The 23,940-nt window shown below is 42.0% G+C and overlaps 1 protein-coding gene across 5 annotated transcripts; it reads left to right on the plus strand.

Moving 5' to 3' along the window:
* Positions 1 to 13: 13 nt before the first annotated feature.
* Positions 14 to 22,497, plus strand: LOC106572090 (deoxyribonuclease gamma). 5 transcript variants are annotated; one of them, XR_001321054.2, is made up of 10 exons: positions 31 to 315; positions 1,581 to 1,741; positions 19,817 to 19,917; positions 20,169 to 20,258; positions 20,579 to 20,691; positions 20,769 to 20,881; positions 21,030 to 21,187; positions 21,332 to 21,428; positions 21,602 to 21,810; positions 22,248 to 22,497. XR_001321054.2 is itself a non-coding variant. In XM_014145916.2 (10 exons), exons 2-9 carry the CDS (start codon positions 1,595 to 1,597, stop codon positions 21,752 to 21,754), a joined length of 972 nt encoding a protein of 323 aa, XP_014001391.1. In that variant the 5' UTR covers positions 31 to 315; positions 1,581 to 1,594; the 3' UTR covers positions 21,755 to 21,778; positions 22,248 to 22,497. The 5 variants fall into 5 exon arrangements, 4 of the variants coding, with proteins under 4 accessions (XP_014001392.1, XP_014001391.1, XP_014001390.1 ...); XM_014145916.2 differs by having other exon boundaries at positions 21,602 to 21,778; XM_014145917.2 differs by having other exon boundaries at positions 14 to 157; positions 21,602 to 22,497.
* Positions 22,498 to 23,940: the final 1,443 nt, after the last annotated feature.

Consider the following 23,940-nt stretch of genomic DNA (forward strand, 5'->3'; position numbering starts at 1 on the left):
AGTGCCATTGAGGGCTTCCACCATTTCCAACTTCATTTACTGATCCCTCCTGGTGACCCTGTTGGAGTCATGTTTTGAAGAAGAAAATTGACTACTTCAAAATGGAGGTTGCTTCAATGGCACTGTCCATGTTGTCACAGACTCTATAATGGCACAGGTACAAAGATGAGTCCTCTATCTATCTCTGTGGGTGAAAACGGATTACCCAATCTTCACCTAATGATAGCCATTGGGGAGTTTGGGTAAGGTGTGTAAAGATTAGCCTAATATAACACCTTGGTGTGCCTGGAATTTATCAAATTCTCATTAAAGAAGGTAGGCTAATGATTCTCTCTGTTCCTGTTAAAATATTTCATCTTCACCTTGCTCACCAGAAGCTTCTAAATGTATGTCTGATTTAATGCCTTTGTGTATTGTACAAACACTATCATGGAGACGATTGCTCTTTTTGAGTCTGCATTTGACTCTGTAGGCTTTTGAGTCTCAGCTGTATGCTGTGGTTAGTCCATTGTCCTCTGGTGGGATTGTTTAAAGAAGCAATTCTTGAATTGATGAGACTTATATCTACATTTAATCAGGGCCATATTGGGTGTGTTTGATTTGGTAAACACTTCTGTCTGGAATGTTTTGTTTTCTAGAGGTTTCCCCTAACCTTGGAACACAAAGATCATAGTGGGACTCTAGTTTGTTGAATCCAAGCTTCTGTTTTCAACTTTAACAATGACTTCCCAAATGCAGAAACAGCCTGGAGTGGAATTCTACCACCAGTATACTGCGTCAGGGCTGGGCTAGAGCTTACTAAGGAAGCAGGACAGCTGGTTGGATTGGTGTGCTCCCTCTCCATTGTTCAACAGCTCTGTCAAATGTGACTGAACACGCAAGGACACAGTTTCTCTATCCAACAGGTCAAATTCAAACTGATTGTATCACTATTATGCAATCATCGTCAATGGTGGAGCACAACAATGAATTGTTTGCTTCTCTAACAAAGACTAGTCAATACAGTGCTGGAGGCGTCACTACAGACCCTGGTTCGATTCCAGTCTGTATCCCAACCGGCCGTGATTGGGAGTCCTAAAGGGTGGCGCACAATTGGCCCAGCGTCGTTAGGGTTTGTCCGGGGTAGGCCATCATTGTAAATAAGAATTTGTTCTTAACTGACTTGCCTATTTAAAATAATACGTTGCTTGAGTGAAGCTTAATGTGAGGATTGTAAAAGATTGACCTTTTGAACAACTCATTCAGATTGACATTCACTCACTGCCCTGGAGTTGACAAGCACATTGATAATGCAGGACACAGCTCCAAATGACTAACCGACATTCAAGAAAAACTAGTTTAGGGTGTATATTGCAGAGCTGTTTACACACAACTGTGTCGCTTTGCTGAATGAAATCCTGGACTCATTAATCTCTTCACAGGGTGCCACAACTGTTACCTAGCAGGTATTACATTAGGAATCTGTTTTTTTTAACAGAAAAGTTGATCATGATCTGAGTGATTACCATTTTAATGACTCGCAATGTATAGTAGAAAATGAATGTCGATGCCCAGTAATTTCCCGTCTTTTCTATTAACAGCAAGCAGCTCAGTCATGAGTTGCCCCTCTCCTCTCCTCCTCTCCCTCCTTCTCATTGGTATTTATGGACCATGTTCAGGCTTCAAGATATGTGCCTTCAACATCCAGAACTTCGATGCCACCAAATCAGCCAACTACAGAGTGATGCACACTCTAACCAAGGTGACTCTTGTTGTCTTTTCAGAATAATACAGGCTTACAAGAAAACTGTTGCTTTTAGTGAAAAGTGGCTCAAAAGAGAAACTAAGATTTTGTATAATTTCAGCCAGTATCTTTTAAAACTAGTGCTCACACGCCAAAACGGGTCCCCCCGGAAATGTTGCACAATTTAGTATGATATGTTATGTACTGCAATTTTTTTTATTTGCAATTTGTATGATATGTTACGAATTCCAATTCATACAATATGTTACGAATTTGTAGCTAAGTGCTTAAGATCCTGCACAGCATATTTAACTATGGTGTCATACTGTTGTGTAAATCAGTCTCAATCCACTTAAATGTAGGGTCTCCTAAATAGGGGACCTTTGTATTCAATGTCGTCTAAAATGAGAACGGTAGCCCCTATCCTGAAAGCTGGGGATCTTGGCTTTCCATCCGTACATACAATCTTTGGTGCGACTAGTATATGGGCATACGGCCATAATGGGTCAGGTCACACCCTATATACACTTGAACAACCTTGATATGTGGTGAAAGCGAAGATTCCAAAGATGATACAAAACAGATGTTATTTGTCGGCCTGTGACCAACCATTATCGAGTCAAGAAGTTCATTTTATGCTTCGTTTTCACTAAACAACATACATCTTACAAGGTAAGCTTCGATTTGGCCTGTGTTTGAGCTAGGTTCTTACGTAGAAAAGTAGCCCATTACCAATGTTCTCCGGTAATGTATGGCTGAATTAGATCGTCAACGTCCACCCAGTGACTACATCTTTGTGCAAAAAGGGTGTGGTTAGACTGGGGAGCGGATAAAGTGAAATATGGACAGTCGTGTAGCCAATAAGGTAAGCTTTATAGCTATTTTGAGTAATGTGGCCCATTACTGCCGGCATTTTGAAAGGACGCACTCCAGAGCACATCATAATATTTTGAACGGATTTGGCATCGCTTTGGCATAAAAATGGCTTATCAGGAATGTAAAAAGAAAGCGAAAAACCAAGCAAACTGCCCAACAGGGGAGTAAAAAGATTACAAAAGCCAGGTATACCGTGAAAGAGGCTTTGGAGGAAATTCTTAGTGAGTCAAACACAGAGGCTGGGAGCGACCTTGACCAAGATGGCTCTGGCAGAGAAATATTTACTATAAGGATTGGATTCAGTTTTAGTTCTGTATGTAAATTATTTTGCATAGCTTTCTATATATAGTATGTATTTCAGTGGAGGCCGCTAAGGGGATAATGGCTCATAATAATGTCTGGAATGTAGCAAATGGAATGGCATCAAACACCTGCAAACCATGTATTTGATACCAATCCACTGTCTCTGCTCCAGTCATTACCTGTTCTCCCCAGTTAAGGTGCCACCAACCTCCTGTGATGCATTTAGTACTTTTATATAGTTGTGGTCTGCTTCTTTTTGTTTTATATTTACAGTATAGTGGTGTCATGTGTATCATTCCAAAGTAGTTACATGTTGTATTTATTTCACACTAGTTTACTGGTATACATTTAATATATTCTGTGTAACTTTGGAGAGGCCACCAAATTCTCACGGCCATTGTTTAAAAAAATAAATAATCATTGAATATTAAAACATACAATGTACTTGCAGTGAAGCCGCTCAACATTTACATTACCTTAAGTCATTTAACAGACTCCCATCCAGAGCAACCCACAGAAGCAACCAGGGTCAAAGCCCTGCTCAAGGGCAAGTCGACAGATCTCCCACAAGGTCAACTGGCAGCTTCATTAAAAAGTACCTGCAAAACGCCAGTCTCAACGTCAAAAGTGAAGAGGCGACTCCGGGATACTGGCCTTCTCGGCAGAGTTGCAAAGAAAAAGCCATATCTCAGACTGGCCAATAAAAAGAGAAGATTAAGATGGGCAAAAGAACACAGACACTGGACAGAGGAACTCTGCCTAGAAGGCCAGCATCCTGGAGACTGGTGTTTGAAACTGGTGTTTTTGCGGGTACTATTTAATGAAGCTGCCAGTTGAGGACTTGTGAGGTGTCTGTTTCTCAAACTAGACACTAATGTACTTGTCCTCTTGCTCAGTTGTGCACCGGGGCCTCCCACTCCTCTTTCTATTCTTGTTAGAGACCGTTTGCGCTGTTCTGTGAAGGGCGTAGTACACAGCGTTGTATGAGATCTTCAGTTTCTTGGCAATTTCTCGCATGGAATAGCCTTCATTTCTCAGAACAAGAATAGACTGATGAGCTTCAGAAGAAAGGCCTTTGTTTCTGGCCATTTTGAGCCTGTAATCGAACCCACAAATGCTGATGCTCCATATACTCAACTAGTCTAAAGAAGGCCAGTTTTATTGCTTCTTTCAATCAGAACAACAGTTTTCTGCTGTGCTAACACAATTGCAAAGGGTTTTCTAATGATCAATTAGCCTTTTAAAATGATAAACTTGGATTAGCTGTTTCCAGCTACAATAGTCATTTATGACATTAACAATGTCTACACTGATTCCTGATCACTTGAATGTTATTTTAATGGACAGTCTGTTTTCTTTTTTTTCTTTAAAAAACAAGTACATTTCTAAGTGACCCCGAACTTTTTAAACGGCAGTGAATATCTTTCAACTATGCTGTGATGTTTAACCTACAATTGGAATCTATTGAATAGAATCAGATTGTGACTTGAAGATAAATAGTTTTACTAAGAGTATAGTAATTGGCTGACCAGGTCTCTCCAGATCTCCCAACAATGCTATTTCTAGGGTCAATTTTAGATTAATGTTATGCTTCTTCAGCCATTCCTGAGACCAGAAACAGGCTACCTGAGGGCAATATCAAAACAAATGGTCTATTGATTCTGTATCCTCACAACAAAATCTGCAGGGCTGCAGTGATTGTATACCCCAAATATTCAACATTTTGATGGCAAGAATTCTGTGCAATCATTTTAGCTGAAAGGCATGAAGTCTTGAATCTTGCGTCGTTTTATATACTGCTCAAAAAAATAAAGGGAACACTTAAACAACACATCCTAGATCTGAATGAAAGAAATAGTCTTATTAAATACTTTTTTCTTTACATAGTTGAATGTGCTGACAACAAAATCACACAAATAATCAATGGAAATCCAATTTATCAACCCATGGAGGTCTGGATTTGGAGTCACACTCAAAATTAAAGTGGAAAACCACACTACAGGCTGATCCAACTTTGATGTAATGTCCTTAAAACAAGGCAAAATGAGGCTCAGTAGTGTATGTGGCCTCCACGTGTCTGTATGACCTCCCTACAACGCCTGGGCATGCTCCTGATGAGGTGGCGGATGGTCTCCTGAGGGATCTCCTCCCAGACCTGGACTAAAGCATCCGCCAACTCCTGGACAGTCTGTGGTGCAACGTGGCGTTGGTGGATGGAGCGAGACTTGATGTCCCAGATGTGCTCAATTGGATTCAGGTCTGGGGAACGGGCGGGCCAGTCCATAGCATCAATGCCTTCCTCTTGCAGGAACTGCTGACACACTCCAGCCACATGAGGTCTAGCATTGTCTTGCATTAGGAGGAACCCAGGGCCAACCGCACCAGCATATGGTCTCACAAGGGGTCTGAGGATCTCATCTCGGTACCTAATGGCAGTCAGGCTACCTCTGGCGAGCACATGGAGGGCTGTGCGGCCCCCCAAAGAAATGCCACCCCACACCATGACTGACCCACCGCCAAACCGGTCATGCTGGAGGATGTTGCAGGCAGCAGAACGTTCTCCACGGCGTCTCCAGACTCTGTCACGTCTGTCACATGTGCTCAGTGTGAACCTGCTTTCATCTGTGAAGAGCACAGGGCGCCAGTGGCGAATTTGCCAATCTTGGTGTTCTCTGGCAAATGCCAAACGTAATGCACGGTGTTGGGCTGTAAGCACAACCCCCACCTGTGGACGTCGGGCCCTCATACCACTCTCATGGAGTCTGTTTCTGACCGTTTGAGCAGACACATGCACATTTGTGGCCTGCTGGAGGTCATTTTGCAGGGCTCTGGCATTGCTTCTCCTGTTCCTCCTAGCACAAAGGCGGAGGTAGCGGTCCTGCTGCTGGGTTGTTGCCCTCCTACGGCCTCCTCCACGTCTCCTGATGTACTGGCCTGTCTCCTGGTAGCGCCTCCATGCTCTGGACACTACGCTGACAGACACTGCAAACCTTCTTGCCACAGCTCGCATTGATGTGCCATCCTGGATGAGCTGCACTACCTGAGCCACTTGTGTGGGTTGTAGACTCCGTCTCATGCTACCACTAGAGTGAAAGCACCGCCAGCATTCAAAAGTGACCAAAACATCAGCCAGGAAGCATAGGAACTGAGAAGTGGTCTGTGGTCCCCACCTGCAGAACCACTCCTTTATTGGGGGTGTCTTGCTAATTGCCTATAATTTCCACCTGTTGTCTATTCCATTTGCACAACAGCATGTGAAATTTATTGTCAATCAGTGTTGCTTCCTAAGTGGACAGTTTGATTTCACAGAAGTGTGATTGACTTGGAATTACATTGTGTTATTTAAGTGTTCCCTTTATTTTTTTGAGCAGTGTATATCAACTCATACACCATGTACCATGGAATCGGTACATCAACTATTGTGCGATCTATATGGCACAGCTGTCAACCTCCTGGTCCTCAAATGAAATTGGTATACTTTCCTATTTATGCTATTTTATTCCTCTGCCAGTTTTGATTCTTTATTGGGCAGACACCAGTTCCCTACCTCCTCCCGCTGCCACCTGTCTCCTCCATTTTTGGGGTAATTCTGTAATTAATTGGTTGTAATCTTGGATTGAGCATACCTTCCCATACAATTCTGATAATGCCATGAAATACGACTATACAATTGCAATTTCATTTAAAAACCATACCCTTTTCAAACATTCAGCCATAATATTTATATTTTCAGGGGGATGAAATTGTAACCAGCTCTGCAATGCTTGTTAGAAAAAATAAATGCTTTGAAAAAGGTTTCATTTTCAATGAATCGAAAATGAGACATGGCAATCTGAACAGGCAAAAAGGACGTTTTTAAACAATGGATGAGCTTTTCTTAGTAATCTACATGAGAACCATTTAGGGTTCAAGTAAAACTTTTGTATAAGTGAAGCATTTAGAGGTTTTATATTTAATAATCTCAACCCACCAAGTTCATATTCATTATAGATAAGATAAAGCGTGCCTGTCTGGTTTAGCATCCTAGATAAAGCTAAATATTTTTTGCTCATATTATTTGAAAAATGAATCATCAGGAGTAGGTATTGCCATAAGTGAGTAAACTGAGATATGACTAAGGAGTTAAATCAGTGTAATTTTTCCATAAAATGGCAGGTTTTTACCTCTCCATGGTTGCAGGATCTTGTCTATTTTTCCTAGTTTTCTATTGAAATTCATTGTGGAGAGGTCATTTATAGCTTTTGTGATATTAATACCAAGTATGTCTACTTCACCGTCAGGCCATTTTTATAGGTAAACTGCAGGGTAATGTGAAAGTTTTATATTTTTAAAGATCCAATATGTAATATTGTATACTTATCATAATTAACTTTTCTGGACTAAAACCTATCTAGATCTTCAATGAGACATTGCAGGGATCTAGCTTTCAGACTCAATATAAAACTTGAGTCATCGGCATACAGTGAGGGGGAAAAAGGTATTTGATCCTCTGCTGATTTTGTACGTTTGCCCACTGACAAAGAAATGATCAGTGTATAATTTTAATGGTAGGTTTATTTGAACAGTGAGAGACAGAATAACAACAAATAAATCCAGAAAAACACATGTCAAAAATGTTATAAATTGATTTGCATTTTAATGAGGGAAATAAGTATTTGACCCCTCTGCAAAACATGACTTAGTACTTGGTGGCAAAACCCTTGTTGGCAATCACAGAGGTCAGACGTTTCTTGTAGTTGGCCACCAGGTTTGCACACATCTCAGGAGGGATTTTGTCCCACTCCTCTTTGCAGATCTTCTCCAAGTCATTAAGGTTTCGAGGCTGACGTTTGGCAACTTGAACCTTCAGCTCCCTCCACAGATTTTCTATGGGATTAAGGTCTGGAGACTGGCTAGGCCACTCCAGGACCTTAATGTGCTTCTTCTTGAGCCACTCCTTTGTTGCCTTGGTGTTTTGTGTCATTGTCATGCTGGAATACCCATCCAAATTTATTTGTCACATACACATGGTTAGCAGGTGTTAATGCAAGTGTAGCGAAATGCTTGTGCTTCTAGTTCCGACCATGTAGTAATATCTAACAAGTAATCTACCAATTCCACAACAACTACCTTGTACACACAAGTGTAAAGGAATGAATATGTACATAAAAATATATAAATGAGTGATGGCCGAACGGCATAGGCAAGATGTAATAGATGGTATGGAGTACAGTATATACATATGAGATGAATAATGTAGGTTATGTAAACATTATCTAATAAAGTGGCAAGTGATAAATTGATTACATACATTTTCCCATTATTAAAGTGGCTTGAGTTGAGTCAGTATGTTGGCAGCAGCCACTCAATGTTAGTGATGGCTGTTTAACAGTCTGATGGCCTTGAGATAGAAGCTGGTTTTCAGTCTCTCGGTTCCAGCTTTGATGCACCTGTACTGACCTCGCCTTCTGGATGTTAGCGGGGTGAACAGGCAGTGGCTCGGGTGGTTGCTGTCCTTGATGATCTTTTTGGCCTTCCTGTGACATCGGGTGGTGTAGGTGTCCTGGAGGGCAGGTAGTTTGCACCCGGTAATGTGTTGTGCAGACCTCACTACCCTCTGGAGAGCCTTCCGGTTATGGGCGGAGCAGCTGCCGTACCAGGCGGTGATACAGCCCGACAGGATGCTCTCGATTGTGCATCTGTAAAAGTGTGTGAGTGTTTTCGGTGACAAGCCGAATTTCTTCAGCCTCCTGAGGTTGAAGAGGCGCTGCTGCACCTTCTTCACCACGCTGTCTGTGTGGGTGGACCATTTCAGTTTGTCTGTGATGTGTATGCCGAGGAACTTAAAACTCTCCACCCTCTCCACTACTGTCCGGTCAATGTAGATAGGGGGCTGCTCCCTCTGCTGTTTCCTGAAGTCCACGATCATCCCTTTTGTTTTGTTGACATTGAGTGCAAGGTTATTTTCCTGACACCACACTCCGAGGGCCCTCACCTCCTCCCTGTAGGTCGTCTCGTTGCTGTTGGTAATCAAGCCTACCACTGTAGTGTCGTCTGCAAACTTGATTGAGTTGGATGTGTGGGTGAACAGGGAGTACAGGAGAGGGCTGAGAACGCACCCTTGTGGGGACCCAGTGTTGAGGATCAGCGGGGTGGAGATGTTGTTACCTACCCTCACCACCTGGGGGCGGCCCGTCAGGAAGTCCAGGACCCAGTTGCACAGGGCGGGGTTGAGACCCAGGGTCTCGCGCTTAATGACGGGTTTGGAGGGTACTATGGTGTTAAATGCTGAGCTGTAATCGAACAGCATTTTTACATAATTATCCCTCTTGTCCAGATGGGTTAGGGCAGTGTGCAGTGTGATGGCGATTGCGTTGTCTGTGGACCTATTGGGTCGGTAAGCAAATTGGAGTGGGTCTAGGGTGTCAGGTAGGGTGGAGGTGATATGGTCCTTGACTAGTCTCTCAAAGCACTTCATGATGACGGAAGTGAGTGCAACAGGGCGGTAGTCATTTAGCTCAGTTACCAGTTACCCTCTTGAAGCATGTGGGGACAGCAGACTGGGATAAGGATTGATTGAATATGTCTAAACACACCAGCCAGCTGGTTTGCGCATGCTCTGAGGATGCGGCCGGGGATGCCGTCTGGGCCTGCAGCCTTGCGAGGGTTAACACGTTTAAATGTTTTACTCACATTGGCTGCAGTGAAGGAGAGCCCGCAGGTTTTGGTAGCGGGCCGTGTTAGTGGCACTGAATTGTCCTCAAAGCGAGCTAAAAACTTGTTTAGTCTGTCTGGGAGCAAGGCATCGTGATCCGCGACGGAGCTGATTATTTTTTATTTTTATTTTTTTATTTTTTTGTAGTCCGTGATTGACTGTAGACCCAGCCACATACCTCTCGTGTCTAAGCCGTTGAATTGCAACTCCACTTTGTCTCTGTACTGATGCTGAGCTTGTTTGATTGCCTTGCGGAGGGAATAGCTATACTGTTTATATTCGGTCATGTTTCTGGTCACTTTGCCCTGATTTAAAAGCAGTGGTTCGCGTGTTCAGTTTTGCGCGAATGCTGCCATCAATTCATGGTTTCTGGTTGGGGAATGTTTTAATAGACGCTGTTGGTACGACATCACCGATGCACTTGTTAATGAACTCGCACACCGAGTCAGCGTATTCGTCAATGTCGTTGTTCGCAGCAATGCGGAACATTTCCCAGTCCACGTGATCGAAGCAATCTTGAAGCATGGAATCCGATTGGTCGGACCAGCGAAGAACAGACCTGAGGGTGGGAGCTTCCTTTTTTAGCTTCTGTCTATAGGCTGGGAGCAACAAAATGGAGTCGTGATCAGCTTTTCCAAAGGGAGGGCGGGGGAGGGCCTTATATGCGTCGCGGAAGTTAGAATAACAGTTGTCTAGGGTTTTGCCCGCCCTGGTAGCACAACCGATATGCTGACAGAATTTGGGGAACGTTGTTTTCATATTAGCCTTGTTAAAATCCCCGGCTACAATAAATGCAGCCTCAGGAAATGTGGTTTCCAGTTTACATAGAGTCCAATGAAGTTCTTTCAGGGCCGTCGATGTGTCTGCTTGGGGGGGATATACACGGCTGTGATTATAATCGAAGAGAATTCTCTTGGTACATAATGCGGTCGGCATTTGATAGTGAGGAATTCTAAGTCAGGTGAACAAAATGACTTGAGTTCCTGTATGTTGTTATGATCACACCACGTCTCGTTAATCACAAGGCATACACCCCAAACCCTTCTTACCAGAGAGATGCTTGTTTCTGTCGGCGCGATGCGTGAAGAAACCAGGTGGCTGTACCGACTCAGATAGCGTGTCTCGAGTGAGCCATGTTTCCGTGAAAGAAAGAACGTTACAGTCTCGGATGTCTCTCTGGAATGCTACCCTTGCTCGAATTTCATCTACCTTGTTGTCAAGAGACTGGACATTGGCGAGTAGTATGCTCGGGAGCGGTGCGCGATGTGCCCGTCTACGGAGCCTGACCAGAAGACCGCTCCATCTGCCCCTTCTTCTGCGGCGTTGTTGTTTTGGCTCGCCGGCTGGGATCCGATCCATTGTCCTGGGTGGTGGCACAAACAGAGGATCCGCTTCGGGAAAGTCGTATTTCTGGTCGTAATGTTGGTGAGTTGACGTTGCTCTTATATCCAATAGTTCCTCTCGACTGTATGTAGTAAAACCTAAGATTACCTGTGGTAATGAATATCCACGACCCATTTTCAATGCCCTGGCTGAGGGAAGGAGGTTCTCACCCAAGATTTGACAGTACATGGCCCCGTCCATCGTCCCTTTGATGCGGTGAAGTTGTCCTGTCTCCTTAGCAGAAAAACACCCCCAAAGCATAATGTTTCCACCTCCGTGTTTGATGGTGTTCTTGGGGTCATAGGCAGCATTCCTCCTCCTCCAAACACGGCAAGTTGAGTTGATGCCAAAGGGCTCCATTTTGGTCTCATCTGACCACAACACTTTCACCCAGTTGTCCTCTGAATCATTCAGATGTTCATTGGCAAACTTCAGATGGGCATGTACATGTGCTTTCTTGAGCAGGGGGACCTTGCGGGCGCTGCAGGATTTCAGTCCTTCACGGCGTAGTGTGTTACCAATTGTTTTCTTGGTGACTATGGTCCCAGCTGCCTTGAGATCATTGACAAGATCCTCCCGTGTAGTTCTGGGCTGATTCCTCACCGTTCTCATGATCATTGCAACTCCACGAGGTGAGATCTTGCATGGAGCCCCAGGCAGAGGGAGATTGACAGTTCTTTTGTGTTTCTTCCATTTGCGAATAATCGCACCAACTGTTGTCACCTTCTCACCAAGCTGCTTGGCGATGGTCTTGTAGCCCATTCCAGCCTTGTGTAGACCTACACATCTTGTCCCTGACATCCTTGGAGAGCGCTTTGGTCTTGGAGAGTTTTGAATCTGATTGATTGATTGCTTCTGTGGACAGGTGTCTTTTATACAGGTAACAAGCTGAGATTAGGAGCACTCCCTTTAAGTGTGCTCCTAATCTCAGCTCGTTACCTGTATAAAAGACACCTGGGAGCCAGAAATCTTTCTGATTGAGAGTGGGTCATATACTTATTTCCCTCATTAAAATGCAAATCAATTTCTAACATTTTTGACATGTGTTTTTCTGGATTTTTGGTTGTTATTCTGTCTCTCACTGTTCAAATAAACCTACCATTAAAATTATAGACTGATCATTTCTTTGTCAGTGGGCAAACGTACAAAATCAGCAAGGGATCAAATACTTTTTTCCCTCACTGTACATGTACACCCTTGTTTTTAATCTTTGGATTTTTAATACTCTGTTATTTGATCTGATTTTAATAGCTAGCATTTCGATGGCCATAACGAATATATATGGTGATGGCGAACACCCTTGTTTGACTTCTTTTGACGATTCAAAACTCTGAGAAGTAGCCGCTATTTACTATTTTACACCTCGAGTTGCTATACATTACTTTTACCCATTTTACAAGAGACTCCACGCATTTATAAATAAAATCCAGTCTTTTTCAAAGTCCTTTTCAATATGTCCCGCTGGTGGGACATCGATCCCATAGCCTTAACCTCTATCAGACTGTTAAATAGCCATCACTAGCCAGTACCCTGCCCTGAACTTAGTCACTGTCACTAGCCGGTTACTCAACCCTGCACCTTAGATGCTGCTGCCCTAAGTACATAGACATGGAATCACTGATCACTTTAATAATGTTTACATACTGTTTTACTAATTTCGTGTGTGAGAGAGCTTACGATTACGGAGTTACAGTTCATATAAGGAAATCAGTAATTTGAAACGAATTCATTGGGTCCTTATCTATGGATTTCACTTGACTGGGCAGGGGCGCAGCCAGGGGTGGGCATTGTCCCAGCCAGTTGGGAGTCAGGCCCAGCCAATCAGAATGAGTTTTTCCCCACAAAAGGGCATTATTACAGACATAAATACTCTTCAGTTTCATCAGCTGTCCAGGTGGGTGGTCTCTGACGATCCCGCAGGTGAAGAAGCCGGATGTGGAGTTCCTGGGCTGGTGTGATTAGACGTGGTCTGCAGTTGTGTGGCTGGTTGGGCGTACTGCCAAATTCTCTGAAATGACATAGGAGGCAGCTTATGGTAGAGAAATGAACATTAAATTCTCTGGAAAGAGATCTGATGGACATTCTTGCTGTCAGCATACCAATTGTACACTCCCTCAACTTGAGACATCTGTGGCATTGTGTTGTGACACAACTGTACATTATAGAGTGGCCTTTTATTGTCCCCAGCACAAAGTGCACCTGTGTAATGATCATGCTATTTAGCTCACATTATTGTGAATTGTTAGATGTAACTGCACTTTTGGAGCTAGGAACACAAGCATTTCGCTACACCTGTAATAACATCTGCTAAATATGTGTATGCGACCAATAAAATGTGATTTGAGGAGTGGAATTACCCCATTCGGACACTTTGGAGAGGTTGAAAGATTGTCCCCTGACACCTCCACACTGTTTGAAAGAGTTTGGTATTGTGGAAATTGTGTTTTTATAGCGACTAATAACTTTTAGGCTTATTCAATGTGTAATAGCAGTGGAATTACCTTATTTACATACTTTGCAGAGGTTGAGGGAACACTTGGCGATGTCCCTTGACCACACCTGACACCTCTTACTAAAACATCTGAAGTTCTAGCTGTTGTCTATTAATCTTGGGGGGGGGTTTTCAGAAGTTTTTTTACTTGTTGTGGAAGGCATCTGTTTCCAGCACTATTCATCAATAATTGACTTATAGCTTGTCCATTTAAAGTTGACAAAAAAAAGAAAATAGTTGGTTTGTGTGCTTGATTCTATGTGAGCTGAACTGTGCCATTCCTATCTATGGTCTGACCATTTCCTTATCTCCCAGGTGTTTTCTTTCCAATGATGCCAAGTTGATGCATGTCCTTATCATATAACTGCTCATTAAAAGCAGTTACTTTTGGGTATTTCTATATAGGCGGAAATCAACATTTTTGCCATTACATTTTTTCACTTACTTCAAGCTCTTTTCAGATGCAAGATTCGGTGTGTTGCAATGTCGTTTTTCGTCACAAAGGGGGGGCTCCTTGGAATACGCTTAGACATACTTTTTTACTGCCTGAAAATGTTGACATGTTGCATAATTTCTTCTGCAGCCATGGGGTGGGTCAGTGTTGTCGCTTGGTTCCTTGATCTGATCTATAGGCTATTCATCAAATTAGCCTATTTTGCATTGATAACCAAATAGAATTTCAGCAACTGTTCAAACAGTAAACCAAACCACAAGAATCCACCCAAAAAGGTATTTTGTTTCGAAGTAATAACTAGTGATTTACAGGGTATTGTGAAATGGTATAATTAAGTGATAATGCCAGAGAAGCCGGTGTCTTGGAGGATATATTGGCACGTTTCGTCTTGGGCCCGGCAAACCGTGCCAATATATCCTCCAAGCACTGGCTTCGAGGACTATATCACTTTTATACAACGGGTTACCAACATAATCAAATAATGATGTACATATGTTCATGAATATAAGTATGAATAAATTCATCAAAATATTTCAACTTTCCACAAGATAGTCCTGACACATCTGGTCGTTCGTTCTATCGGTTCGGTTGCCAGAGAAGCGACAGTCGTTCAGTCTTTTTGTTCTGTATCTATGGGCGCGACCCAGTCATTCGTTCTAAATGTTCTGTTGCCATACAGGCTGGCAACCTTTTTTATCCCTTAGTCACGTCAAACAGTGAAGCCAAAATAACAACAAAGTAGTTATTTGTTTAAGCTGTTTTCTAGTGACATTTATTTGGATACATCTGTAACAATGAGCTAATGAGGTGTGATTTCACCTGGCATAGAACATGTGCTCTGTCTGAAGGAAACTTTTTTTTGTTCAGGAGCTAGCCAACAACACAGCTAACACGGAAGCTGGAAAGACTGCAAACTAGCTTCACTTCGTTTCGTTTACCTGTTTTCTATTGATATTTCTTTGTATTTGTTTGAAAATGTATTACAACAAAAAAAAGTTGCACATTTACATATGTATTCAGACCCTTTACTCACTACTTTTGTTGAAGCACCCTTTACAGCGATTACAGCCTCGAATCTTCTTGGGTATGACCCTACAAGCTTGGCACACCTGTATTTGGGGAGTTTCTCCCATTCTTCTCTGTAGATCCTCTCAAGCTCGGTCAGGTTGGATGGGGAGCGTCGCTGCACAGCTATTTTCAGGTCTCTCCAAAGATGTTCAAGTCCGGGTTCTGGCTGGACCACTCAAGGACATTCAGAGACTTGTTCCAAAGCTACTCCTGTGTTGTCTTGGCTGTGTGCTTAGGGTCATTGTCCTGTTGGAAGGTGAACCTTCGCCCCAGTCTGAGATCCTGAGCGCTCTGGAGCAGGTTTTCATCAAGGATCTCTCTGTACTTTGCTCTGTTCATTTTTGCCTGAATAGTCTCTCAGTCCCTGTTGCTGAAAAACATCCCCACAGCATGATGCTGTCACCACCATGCTTCACCGTAGGGATGGTGCCAGGGCCCTCATTTATCAATGTTACTTAGAAAAGCTTCTAAATTAACTCGTAAGAAGAACATTTAAAATGTTCGCAAGTACAAAAAAGTTAGTATTTATCAATTGCTCGTACGCTTGATTTACACACACCTGTAAGTATTTTGCTTTGATAAATCAGACACGTTCTAAAACACTGTGCTAGTGCACTTGAAGTCTCATTTACATAAAGAACTGCCCTAAATGACCATTTATGGTCACAAACCTTCCCTTTAAAGCTGCAAGAAGTGTCACTAATTTCTGTCCGCCAACATGGAGAAATCATAATTGGACGCAGAAACTTTTTGATCACTGAAGTGGAAGCCAAACAAGCCATAGTTTTGGAGCCCTCAGCAATGGCTTGTCAAATAAGATTTAAAAAAATATTGCTTGGGAGCAGGCTAGAGCTGTGGTAAATTCTGCCTCATCTGAGTGCAGAACAGCTAATGAAATTAAAAATAAATGGTTTGATGTGAAAACATGCAACAACAACAAAAATAATGATCCACAAAAGAATACCAGACACACCAACTGATGGTAAGTCAAGATTTATATTCACAACCATATTCAGACATGGACCACATCTAAATATTTTTTTTCTTGACAATAAATGTAACAAAATTAATATAACAAAACATGAAATCTTCACAGATGTGGGTGATTTGTCTGACACCTCAGCCATCCCCAGGCCTACCAGAAGGGTGTCCTCTTTGGTGAGCACTTCAGCTGCGCCGCATGTTTTGACTGACGCAGTCCTGAAACAACAAGAAGAGATCAACACATCAATTCTTGGACTCAAACAGCAGCTGGAGGATGTATGCAACAGCCTGAGAGAGAGAGAAAACAATCATTGAAAGAACTTGTTGATTGTGTCAAACATGTGAGACAAATTCTGGTGCAATGTAAATGTGTTTTCCTTGTCGATTTGATTACAATATTTGGAAGAACAGATACCTAAAACCATTGTATGATATTGACTCTTGTCCTCAGTGCCAGGGCTATGGGTGGTGGGAAACACTGTCAGGCATGGGCTAATCGGGTCTGGGTGGATCATTCAGTGGAATGCCATTGTTTTTATTGCAATGTTGTGGAGCACACTGCAAGCCTTGACGATGTAGCAAACCTAAAAAGGAATTTGCACGTTGTATTACATTCATGTAATGGCATTTGAAGGAATGTCATTTCAGATGCAAACCTTGCTAGGCTGGTATTGCAGTGTGCCTCCTGTCCCAGACAAGCACAGCCAGCACCCTTTCAGCAGGCCTATGGTGCGCTCCACTGTTCTTGTGCATGCGTGGGCTTGGTTGTAACTTGCCTCTTGTTGGTTAGTGAGGGGAGTCATCAGCCATGTTTTTAATGGGTAGCCCCAGTCTCCTGCAGTTATGAACACAACATGCAGATATTGTTTCCCAGTAGAGGTCCAACATGGCAAATAAAACCTTGCAAGTAAAACATAAGTCACTTACCAATAAGCCATCCATCCTCAACAGCTCCTTCCTGGAGGTTAAGGCTGACTGAACTGTTCTGCACAATGAATGAATCATGTGTCCCATCTGGCCATTTGGCCACTACATTCAACAAAGCCAAATGTGAATCACCGATGACCTGCCCATTGACAGAATGGAAACCTTTTCTGTTGACGAAGTTGAATTCGTTCAATGATGGTGCTTTTATTGCGATGTGGGTGCAGTCAATTACTCCAATGACATTGAGAAATCCAGCTATGGTATGGAAATCCCTTTTCACTCTGGCCTGTTGCACAGCAGTGTATGGAAACTGTATGTATTGTGGGGTCAATGAAATAATGCCATGAAGGACTGCAGGCAATATTCATCTCAGTGTTGGTTGTGTAATGCCAGACCGATCCGCAATCTCCCATTGGAATGTTCCTTTGGCCAAAAATCCCAGGGTGGAGAAGACTTGGGTATGCACTGGGATGCAATTGGTGCATTTCGTCTCCCTTTCTAATACTGGAGAGAGTTGGTTGCAGAGATACAATAAAATATGTCTCGGAAAACAAAATCTACTAATAAGCCAAGCGTCGCCCTCAGAAAAACAATCTGCAACTCATTGAAAACACGCTCCCTGCGTAATGTAGCTTGTGCCAGATCCCTCAGCAACGCAAGATTTGCCATTTTGGACAAGTCACAACGCCTCAGTGTTGCCCTTTTTTTTATATTATTTAACTGGTTAAACTAAATTGCCTCCAACCTTACATTCCACTCTCTTTCTAATTGACTTTATTATTAAATGGTTTCATGTTTATGAATTCGATAGCACCCTGAGAACTATTAGTAGCTTAAGTGTCTATAAAATAAATACACGAATAAACTATTAATGTATTCATCTTTTTTCTTCATAGTTTCTGATTTGGTCCAGTATGTCAATCCTTTCTCCATTTGGTGGATGGTATTTCATTAGCAGTTTGACTTTTCTACCACAAGGTGCTGTGCGTACGCACGGTCAGAGGTGTGCTTAAATTTACACACATTCTCAAGTATAAGTGCAAATTGATAAATCCCACACTTTGCTTAAATGATCACATGCATGGTTTACGAACATTTTATGTTCGTACACAACATTGATAAATGAGGGCTCAGATTTCCTCCAGACGTGAAGCGAGGCATTCAGGCCAAAGAGTTCAATCTTGGTTTCATCAGACCAGAGAATCTTGTTTCTCATGGTCTGATAGTCCTTAAGGTGCCTTTTGGCAAACTCCAAGCGGGCTGTCGTGCATTTTTACTGAGGAGTGGCTTCCGTCTGGCCACTCTCTACCATAAAGGCCTGATTTGGTGGACTGCTGCAGAAATGGTGGTTCTTCCATCTCCACAGAGGAACTCTGGAGCTCTGTCAGAGTGACCATTGGGTTCTTGGTCACCTCCCTGACCAAGGCCCATCTCCCCTGATTGCGCAGTTTGGCCGGGCGGCCAGCTCTAGGAAGAGTCTTGGTGGTTCCAAATTTCTTCCATTTAAGAATGATGGAGGCCACTGTGTTCTTGGGGACCTTCAATGCTGCAGACATTATTTTTTTTTGTACCCTTCCCCAGATCTGTGCCTTCACACAATCCTGTCTCGGAGCTCTACGGACAATTCCTTAGATCTCACGGCTTGGTTTTTTTCTCAGGCATGCACTGTCAACTGTGGGATCGGTGTGCCTTTCCAAATCATGTCCAATCAATTGAATTTACCACAGGCGGACTCCAATCAAGTTGTAGAAACATCTCAAGGATGATCAATGGAAACAGGATGCACCTGACCTCAATTTCGAGTCATAGCAAAGGGTCTGAATACTTAAGGTATTTCAGTTTTTATTTTATTTTAAATACATTGGCAAGCATTTCTAAACCTGTTTTCGCTTTGTCATTATGGGGTATTGTGTGTAGATTGAGGGGAAACGATAAATGTAATCCATTTTAGAAAATGGTGTAACAAAATGCGGAAAAAGTCAAGGGGTCTGAATATTTTCCGAATGCACTGTATACCCATAAAAAAATTATGCTGATTTCGACTGGCTGAGGTAAACTGCCTGTCGGTCTCATCCCGTCTTCTGACACGTTCATTACTATGCAACAGCTAGATCGAATTTGAATATTGAAACAATGTTGCAAATGTCGGAGAGACAGACAATTATTATTGTTTTAAAGATAATGTCTAAATGCTTTTTATAGTGGAGATCTAGTTCATAAATTGCCTGGCTAGGCTGATGAGACCGTGGATTGTGCAGTCCGGTGGAACAGAATAAACAGGCATTTTAACGACATGGCTTTAGCCGGTGATAACTTGTGGAAGAGATACCGGTTGGAATGCGGTTTTAACCAATCAGCATTCAGGATTTGACCCACCGGTTGTATTACGTGCTGTAGACAACTAGCTAGCCATGTGCTTTATTTTTCTCATGACCAAAACATGCCTTTTAAAATGTTATCTGATATGGGAATGAATATACCAGCAGCAGGTCACTCGGATAGTGTTTTAGGTTACACCGGCAATTATAGAAATATTTGCCACGGCATATTTTTTTTCTTTATAAATATGATTATTTCACATGATAATGTGAGAAGCTAAAAGGGCTACTGTAGCTAGCTTGCTATGTTTTTAGCCAGGCTAAAGCTAGCTGCTACTACTAGCAAGGGAAGGCGACTCTTCCTTGCTTTCACAAAATGAGAATACAAAAATAACAAACTTGTGAATGGGACCGGCGAGGATATCATGTTACCAAAAAGGTGTCTGCTACTCCAAAAATCCGACTTCACCTGCATGCATGTAGATCAACAGAGTGAAGCTTGTAGTAACCTTTTAGTCCACAGCTATATAATCTAGTTATTTTTCAGTGATTGTTAGACATTCATGTTCTGACCATGTTGGTTGGATGCCCACAGGTTGTGTCTCGCTGTGACATCTGTCTCCTTCAGGAGGTAAAAGACCTACAGGGCAAAGCCACCAAAGCTCTGTTGGGGAGACTCAACAGATACAGTACTAGGTACAGTAGAATCTATATACTGTAACAAGTATCTAATACTCTACCAGATGCACCGTTCAATCATTCACGCTAAATTGTTTTATTTGTTTTATTCCTCTTTGATTGTTTTTGCTCCCTGTAAAGTGTATTGAGGCTTTTGTTAAATGTACTTGAAATAAACTGATTTGAGTTATAAATAAAATCATTATTTATGCTAGACTTTTTGTTCACTTAATTTATGGACTCAGACCCCTTTGTTCATTCTGTCTTAGATATGATGACCACTATCACTATAAATATGTTGCCAGTGGAGGTCTGGGGCGGACACCTGAAGACCAGGAGCAGTATGTCTATCTGTACCGGTAAGGGACACCATTATTTTTACATGATATATTTGAATCCCGAGCTGACTAGGTGAAAGATCTGTTGATGGGCCCTTGAGCAAGGGACATATCCAGATCGACTTACAGGAGCAATTAGTAGTGTTTGCTAAATGACTAAAATCTGTATCTATTTCAGAGCTCTTACATCATTCATTTATAAATGCTATTCTCATGACGTAAACTTGCAGTCATTTAAAACCTCCTAAATATGCTGCCTCCCCTGTCCTACTCATAACTCTGTCACCCTGCTTAACTTTAAGCCCAAGTGAATGATGCTATAACTAAACGCCTCTCCACAGGAATGAGACTGTAGAGTTGACAGATCGGTACCAGTACACTGACAAAAAGCAGGGGGGTGTGGATGCTTTCTCCAGAGACCCCTTTGTTGTTAGATTCCAAGCCAAGGAAACAGGTTGGTTCTTTTTAAGTTCATGAGAATTGAAATTCAATGTGTACTGTTTTGATAACTAATGATCTTCTTCTGAACAGTGATAGGAGACTTTGCTCTGATCCCACTGCACACTACGGCCTCTGATGCAATCAAGGAGATTGACAAGCTCTATGATGTCTTTGAGGAAATAAAAAGAAAGTGGAATACTGAGGTGAGACATGACAAGACTGGGAGAACAATTTCAACTACCTGTTTTTGTTTGGTTATAGTAAGATGAATTCAGTTACTGTTTTATCTGTCATGCTATATTATCCACATATCTAACTTACACCAATGTAATGCAACTCTGTGTCCCATAGAAAGTGATGTTCCTTGGAGCCTTCAATGCTGGTTGTGGGCACATGACAAGGCAGGACAAGGCAAACATCAGACTGTTCTCAAACCCTGGATTCTTCTGGTTGATCGGGGACAAGGTGGACACCACTGTAGGAGACCTCACCAGCTGTGCCTATGACAGGTGGGTGGAAATTAGAAAATGAGCTACACTGAAATTATACATTCTTTGAATGAGGGATTTTTTTGATTATAGACAATCTGCATTGATGGATACAATAACATATTACTGTTCAGCTCTATTGACTTGACACTTAGTTTTTCTTAGGATTGTGGTACACGGACAGCCCTTCCTAAAGGCCATCAAACCTTATTCAGCTCGGGTCTTCAACATCGCCAAGGAGTATAAACTCTCAAAGGAAATGGTAATACTCTTTTCAAACAATATTTTATCATATTTTTTAGCGTTTCAAACCCTTTTCCATCTCAAAAAGCCCCCAGGAAAAGCTGCACCATGCCAGAAAAGCCAAAATTGTCTATGTATTTTTCTTCTGTCATAAATATAATGTCACAGAATAAACTCAGTTCGTCATTTCAGGCACTAGAAGTGAGTGACCACTTCCCTGTGGAAGTGGAGCTGAAGACTAAATCGTCGGGGCAGCTTCAAGCTCAGGTTCAGCCTCTCCTCCTAATCGCTGTCTCTGTCATCACCTACGTCCTGCACATCTTACCTTCGACCAGTGTGGCGTGAGGAGGACTGAGGGCCTTCTCTGGAGTATGAACCATAGCAATATAATTAATTCTATGGTATTTACATCTAAAACTTCCACGAGCAGCTGGTCCTCTCATGCAGGGGTTCACAAACCTCTCTTCGGGGACACCTAGACGCTTCAGAATTTTGTTGTAGCCCTGAACTAGCTAACCTGATTAATCTAATCAAGGTCTTGATTAGTTGACAAGTTTAGTCAGGTGTGCTAGCTCTGGAATAGATCTAATATAGGGAACTGCTGGGGGTCCCTGAGAAGAGGTTTGAGAACCTCTGCTCTAATGCACAGTGATGATTACATCTTTGGCTGGTCCCCTTGAGATTGCATGAAGATTTAAGACATTAAGAGGCAGCAACATTATCACTACATGAGTTAGTTGATGGCAAAATGTCCCTCATCTCCTTTTTCCCAACATATCTATGAATTTGCTCTGGTGTTGGGTTACTGATCCCCATTTTCTCTGACATCCCGTTTCAGGTATTTGACTCGTATCTTGAATGGAAGGCTACAGCTTTCTGAAGCCCCCACTTCTGTCAATAATCTTTGCTTTTTAATAACAGAGAAATAAATATACTTTGTAAATGAATAGTTGTAAATATTTCAAGTTACATTTTATAGGTTAAGACAATCTATGATAATGTGGTTTCAACATTGTCACTAAATGTTTTTAAAATGTTTCATGCCTGTACTGTACCTATTATTTGAATAAAACATGTATTGAAAACTATGTAGACTATAATTTACCTAGCTAGGACACTTTTTGAAATAGGATTAGGATGCTTCTGAATTGATTTCTATCATTGAAAAAACAAAATGTATCAGCAAGTTAAAAAGATCTCCAGAGAATGATGGCCTTAATATACATATTTTCAGGAGGATATTGTTGAATTTATATTCAATGTCTTTAAGGAAGCAATTGATTTAGGGGTCCTGCCTGTTTCTGACACAAGGCCTTTTTCTGTAATCCCCAAACTAAACAAGGATCCTATGTTAGAAAATTGGCGATAAATCACATGAATGAACAATGATGGAAAACTACTTGCATCCATCTTTGCAGAAAGACTTAAAGGTCTTGACCAAATCATTGCTGATACCAAGTTTGTTTATGTACTCTGGTTTGTATATTTCTGTTTTGTACTTGTTTTATTGTTCATAAAAAAAGTGTGTATATATATATATATATATTAGTTGAAGTCAGAAGTTCACATACGCCTTAGCCAAATACATTTAATCCTAGTAAAAATTCCCTGTCTTAGGTCAGTTAGGATCACCACTTTATTTTAAGGGAAATGTCAGAATAATAGAGAGAATGATTTATTTCAGCTTTTATTTCATCACATTCCCAGTGGGTCAGAAGTTTACATATTCAATTAGTATTTGGTAGCATTTCCTTTCAATCGTTTAACTTGGGTTAAACATTTCAGGTAACCTTCCACAAGCTTCCCACAAACAGTTGGGTGAATTTTGGCCCATTCCTCCTGAAAGAGCTGGTGTAACTGAGTCAGGTTTGCTCACACACACTTTCAGTTCTGCCCACAAACTTTCTATAGGATTGAGGTCAGGGCCTTGTGATGGCCACTCCAATACCTTGACTTTGTTGTCCTTAAGCCATTTTGCCACAACTTTGGAAGTATGCTGGGGGTCATTATCAAATTTGGAAGACCCATTTGCAACCAAGCTTTAACTTCCTGACTGATGTCTAGAGATGTTGCTTCAATATATCCACATAATTTTCCTCCCTCATGATGCCATCTATTTTGTGAAGTGCACCAGTCCCTCCTGCAGCAAAGTACCCCCACAACATGATGCTGCCCCCCTCGTGCTTCACGGTTGGGATGGTGTTCTTCAGCTTGCAAGCATCCCCATTTTTCCTCCAAACATAACGATGGTCATTATGGCCAAACAGTTCTATTTTTGTTTCATCACACCAGAGGACATTTCTCCAAAAAGTATGATCTTTGTCCCCATGTGCAGTTGCAAACCGTAGTCTGGCTTTTTTATGGCAGTTTTGGAGCAGTGGCTTCTTCCTTGCTGATCGGCCTTTCAGGTTATGTAGATATAGGACTCGTTTTACTGTGGATATAGATACTTTTGTACCTGTTTCCTCCAACATCTTCACAAGGTCTTTTGCTGTTGTTCTGGGATTTATTTGCACTTTTTGCACCAAAGT

The sequence above is a fragment of the Salmo salar genome, chromosome ssa15 (genome assembly GCF_905237065.1).
Source record: "Salmo salar chromosome ssa15, Ssal_v3.1, whole genome shotgun sequence".
NCBI lineage: Eukaryota > Metazoa > Chordata > Actinopteri > Salmoniformes > Salmonidae > Salmo > Salmo salar.

Bases quoted from the DNA above. Each gene is read 5' to 3' on its own strand.
- LOC106572090 (XM_014145917.2), top strand. From the start codon at position 1,595: ATGAGTTGCCCCTCTCCTCTCCTCCTCTCCCTCCTTCTCATTGGTATT. The intron at 1,742-19,816 runs GTGACTCTTGTT...GGATGCCCACAG, and splicing joins TGATGCACACTCTAACCAAG to GTTGTGTCTCGCTGTGACAT. The intron at 20,259-20,578 runs GTAAGGGACACC...GCCTCTCCACAG, and splicing joins CAGTATGTCTATCTGTACCG to GAATGAGACTGTAGAGTTGA.